This window comes from Egretta garzetta, unplaced genomic scaffold (genome assembly GCF_000687185.1).
Source record: "Egretta garzetta isolate BGI_Z169 unplaced genomic scaffold, ASM68718v1 scaffold261, whole genome shotgun sequence".
Classification (NCBI taxonomy): domain Eukaryota; kingdom Metazoa; phylum Chordata; class Aves; order Pelecaniformes; family Ardeidae; genus Egretta; species Egretta garzetta.
The window spans coordinates 79,147-84,705 of NW_009258481.1; the positions used below are offsets into that span (position 1 = coordinate 79,147).

The following is a 5,559-nucleotide window of genomic DNA, read 5'->3' on the forward strand; positions in this document are numbered from 1 at the left end:
GGCCCTTTCGACAGCCAGGCTGACACGAGGCTTGCCAAAGGACCCCCATGCACCCCGCGTGCCTGTTTCGGGGGCCACAGGAGCCAGCCTGTTGCAGCCTCTAACTAAAGCCATAGGAGGGGACTGGAATTTCCTCACAACATTCTTGGCCTACTGCCTGAAGCCATAATTACTGTTCCCATGGCAAAGATCCTGGCTTGATCACAAATCACTTCTATGCAGTCAGCCCCTATCACACTCCAGCAAACCCCGTTTTAAAAATTAACTTCTCGAATGCCACAGAAGCATGCTTTTTTTTTTCCCCCCCCCGGAAGCATCATCTTTCAGAAAGAGCCCAACTTAACCAAGAAACTACAAGACTGGTCAGCACCTAAACTGTTCTGAGGCTTTTTCGATCACTGAACTCCAGCTTTGAAGAACAATGCCGTACCATGGTTCGTCCTCTTCCCAGTGAGCCAGAGACCACTGCAGAGCAAAGAGCCAGTGATGCCCGGGCGAGTTAAAGAAAGGGAAGGGGTGAGATCCCAGGGGGTGATCTCGATCGAACTTCAGGGGTCAGACCCAGTGTCTCTGAGTTCAAATCCAGTGCCTCCATCTTAAGGCCATGTTCCCTTTTCAGACAGCAATGAAATTAAGGGAAGGAATAGGTGTGAAATCCCGTGTTTCTGATCAGCAGGACATCCCAGACAGCCAGGCATCCAAAGCCCCGCACCAGAACCGTAATGAGCTTCCCAAATTCATACCCATCACACTGAAGGGCCTGTGGACAGGGCTAAATGGGGAGCCCAGCCCAGCACTACAGTTGCCCCCCTTCTGGAAAACAAAAACCACGGGGCAGCACAGTGCTCTGGTAGGAAGCCCTGAGAGCACCTGGGGACTCCTCAAGTTACAGAATCCAAATGTGACAAAGACCTCAGAATGATTAATAGCAGTGGGTGTGGGTACCCTTAATATATACATTAAGGATTGAGGAAATCCTAAAAAAGGTGCCAGCACCCTGTCTTTTACAACGATGAAGTAGAGCCAGCTGGCACGTGCTCTCACAAAGCCCTCAATTTCAAAGTTAACCTAGTGACCAGCAACACCTAGGGCAGGACAACCAAGAGGCCCCCAAAGTTAGCCTGGACAATCAGCCCAGCAGTGTTTAAGTCACAAGCGCTTTTCCTACCAGTCTGAGAATTCCCCAACTTTGGGACATTCCAGTCAATAGCAGAGCACTGGAACGGCCTTACTGGTGTCCCAGTAACGTATTGCCTAAAGCACGACACAAGCTGACAGCTTTGGGGGACTGTAATTCCAACACCTTAATGAACTGGATGCAGTTCCTATCTTCTTTGTATGTACATGGCAAGAATTAATAAGTTTACACCTCAGATCAAAAACCCAGTTTTCCAGCTCAAATTTTCATGTCTAATTTAGATGTTCAGCCAGCAAGCTGTCTTCTAAGCACAGCTTTCAGAACAAAGTAGCTCTGTCTCCACCTGAATCTCACTGCTATGCCTAGGTTTTATAAAGTTAGTAGATCTTTTAAGTTATCAAGCAGTTCTAAAGAACATGTGAAGGGGGAATCAGTTAATCCTTGAAGCGACTTCAGTGATGCCCCAGGGATCAAACAAATGCCAGTGGATGAACAGAGCTCTGTCACTGCAGTTACTTCAGCAAAGGCATCACCGAAATGCTGCTGAGGTACTACAGAAGCCCTCTGCAGTCCCTTCCAACTACCCCCTGGCAAACCAAGGGGGGGCAGACTGAAGCAGAAGCAAAATTTCAGAAGAGCCAGAGCTGACGAGGCTGTACACTCACCAGAGCAAGTATTTTTAAGCAGCAATTGATACTCAATTTGATTGCACAGCTTTCTGAAACAGAGATGCTTGTGCCTCTCGCCGTGCAAGAGTCCTGCAGTCCAAGGATCTCAGGTAGCAGCGCATGGGGAAGCTGCCCGGAGGCAGCTGACCTGCAGACAGCCATGCGGAGGCCGGCATGAGAGAGAAGCCTTTGCTTCGTTCCTAGCTGTGCACAAACAGGATCCTAACCCATCGAAGCAAAGTCGTGACACAAATAACACGTTACACCACAGCATTGAGGAACGTACTTTTATTGCATGACCTACAGAGGCATATTCAGTGTCTTATTGAAACATGGTCAGATAACATGGCTATGTCAAAAATAATTTTAAAACTTACCTTTATCAAGATGATTCAACTTTCCTTTTCGCTTCTGCCACTCCTGAAATTTTGATTCAACTTTCTCAAAACCTGCCTCGCCTGACTTGACAGGAATCCTCATTTTTGATGCACGCTTTTGTCTCACCACTTCCCACCCTGCTGTCCAACTGCCATAATCGTGGATACAGCTCTGTCCTGGGCTGGGAGCGAAGGCTCCTGGATGGGTTTTCTCCCAATCCTCATTTTAGATGTCTGACTGTAGTGGGGACTGAAACCACCCCCACAGATGGGAGCGATGAGGCACGCAAAACCACATCCTGGAGCTTTTCAAGATTCACTGAGGACTACAATTACAGTTTCAGAAGCTTCCTGGTCAAGTTTAGTTATGTAAAACCACTTCTTAAAGCTGAAGAAACCCAAAGCTGCAAATTACGCATTGTTAGAATCAATCGGGGACTTTTACCTAGGTTAATCCATTTACTGGAAGATGCTGTATCAAACTCCACAGCAGTCTGGGCATGACTTAGCTCACAGCCATTACAGAAGCTGGACTATTAACCAACCATATCGTCCAGGCTCAAGCCTTTCCTCCTCCTCTTAGGGCAAACTGAACTCCCTGCAGCAAGGTTCTCAACCAGAACACTACAATTCATTCAAATTTCAGATTCCACGAGAAGGAAAAGTCAGAATAACCTTTCCCTTGCAGCCATTAGAGCCCCTTCGCGTGTTTAAAGCTTCTCAAACCCTGAAGCGCTAACATGCCTGTGCTTAACAGCTGATTTTGTACTTCCAACACAAGAAACTTTGCTGCCTAGGAGCAAGCTCTCTCCAAGGCTCCCACCTCATTCCGCAGCCCTGAGAGCTCACACTACAGCCGCTCAGCCCCGCTTCAAGTGAGTCCCATCACACCCAGCCTCACCACGCCAGCCTGAGCTGCCACACCAACTCCTCCTCGGTTGCCAACGCAGACGCTAACGCCACACAGTTCGTCCATTAAAGAGCTGTCGGTTACCAGTGCGAGGGCCAACATCGCATCCATGCTGTCTAATAAAGAGAACCCGCAGGGCTGAACTGACTGCAATCCTGATCCCAGAGCATGAGCTACAAGGTTCACGAAGTAAAATGAAAACCCTTTAATCCAGGAAGGAGTGCCAGTCTATCCGGCACATTCCAGCTTCACATTTCACAGGAACAGCTTTTATCCCGTGAACACAACAGCCTATTACCACGCACAGCAGATAAGGAGGCTCCTGTCAGCACTTTGAGTTTCAGGGCTAAGTCTGCACTTTCAAAACCTGAGACTAGAAGGGTAAAGGTCCTATTTACTGTACTCGCAAGGGAAAAACCAACAGCCAAACACTCAATTTTTCTGTGGCAGAAGGATTTTTGACATGTAACTGAACAGGAATTAACATAAACAAAAGAAATAAAGTTCTCAAAAGAAAAAGGACCAATTTCTCCATTGAGCAGCATTGCCTAGCACACAAATTAATAAGCATGGCTTGGCATTTTAGCAGGGGAAAGGGCTCTTCTAGGTACAATAAAGTTCTTTTCTGACAGTTGATAATCAATGTCCAAATGCCAAGAGCTAAATGCTGAGCCATAATAAAAATTTTAAATGCACATGAAACGAAATTACCTTCTGGTTAAAACCAATTTACATGGTACCAGAAACGACCCTTTGTCGCTGAAGATCTACATTTGGTGAGGCTAAAACTAGGTCAGGTGCTGAGCAGTGTAAAAAGAGAGAAAAAGTGAGAAGTGCCTACCTTTGTACCAACTGTTATATCTTGGACAATGCTGTAGAAAAAAGAAAGAGAAGGATTAAAAAAGTTAGATAGGTTTGCCACAAATATCCAGCATAGTTCACAGTAGTAAGAAAAAAAGCAAGTCAAAGTGCACAGTTGTCTTTGCGAGTGAGCCAAGGACAGTTTATACAAAGAAAAATTATGAGATGGTGACGGGGGAGGCCCAAGACCCAACAGCGCTAGAAAACTGCAGCTCTTCCATAGCGGAGCTTGCTCGTCTTGCAAGGGCACACGGGGGACCGAGACCAAAACCCCAGTTACGCAGCCTAGCGTTCTCCATGGGAAAGCGACGGATTAGAACCCCACCTCTGACTGAACCAAGGGCAAAAGCATCAAGGGCCAGCTCCATCACCAGCATTCGCTTCTGCAGTTCTTGGCAGCCTTACAGCCGAAGGAGTAAGCTCTGCTAGGCTGCGAAGAGGCCATCTCTGGTGAAGTTATCGAGTCAACAGCGAAGGCTGCTAACGCCGGAGCTCCAGTGGTACCACAGGCAGCCAGCACGCACCGCACCGCGTTGGGGCTGTCCTCAAGCCAAGCCAGGAGCCTGTGCCAGGCTCGCAGCAGCCTCCGGCCACGCCAGCACCGCTGGAGCCAGACCAGCGCCGCACCGACGGAGCGTAATTAGGGAGAGCGGTGAAGAAGTCCAGGCAGCTCCCAGACTGGGGTTTGCCCGTACACCAGGTCCCTCTACCAGTTCTTTACTGAGGAAAACTTAGTATTTTGCTCTAACACAGATCTGATGGGAAAAGCAGTCATTAAGGTCTACCATGTATGCTTAAACCTCCTAAAACGAGCCTCCCCAATTAACTAGCATAGAAAATAGTTAGCTGTACCTCAAGCAACTCGTGCTAGCCCTTGTCAGCAGCGAACATTGCATATCACAACAGACATCGACTCACAGCAACTTCTTTCACTGATGGGATCAGAATGACTCCTCTACAGCCTGGCTTGTTGTACCTGGGTCATCTTCCCGAGCGCTGCAATACCTACACGTTCCTCCTTGTGGGAGCGCTCCAGGCAGCCTAAGGATTTCGGTTATACCCTTGCACTGAAGATTTTATCTTTTTTTTTTTTTTAAGTGAACTCCAAACCACTGCAAAGCAGCAACGTAGAACTGAGAGCAGAAAGGATCATTTGAGATTGACAGATATGCAGTACTGCCTGCTTCAGCGCCTATCTTCCAAATAGCTGACCACAATTTCGGAGCAAAGGATCCAGGAGCGGCCGGCTAACAGACCTGCAGCAACCCTGAGCAAACAGGGCCGAGAAGCAGAAGGCAGGCATCCTCACAACGGCAGCCTGAAACCTCAAGTACTCAAGAACAAGCCTACCAAGCAGTTTAATGCTACAGAACTTGCATTTACTGGTCCCTCCTTCCCTGCCCTCCTGCAACAATTCACAGCTTTTCAGGGAATTAAATACTGATCAATCTTGTTAAGTCATTCGCGTTCCAGCAGCTCCACAAATAAGCCGTAACGCAAGCACGAGCCAGCTCCGGCTCCTCGCGCTTCCTCATCAAAACCATCCTGCCATGTCATCACACGCCAGCAGCTTACGGCCGGGGCTGCAGGCCGCTGCCGGCGCGG

At 48.3% G+C, this 5,559-nt stretch overlaps 1 protein-coding gene across 1 annotated transcript in view; it reads right to left on the reverse strand.

The window, feature by feature from the left end:
- PTBP1 (polypyrimidine tract binding protein 1) overlaps positions 1-5,559 on the reverse strand; it is a 27,882-nt gene that overhangs the window by 21,590 nt on the left and 733 nt on the right. Inside the window, exon 2 of the mRNA XM_035899607.1 lies at positions 3,935-3,965. Within this exon, the coding sequence (XP_035755500.1) occupies positions 3,935-3,965 (31 nt within the window). The remainder of the gene's footprint in view (positions 1-3,934; positions 3,966-5,559) is intronic.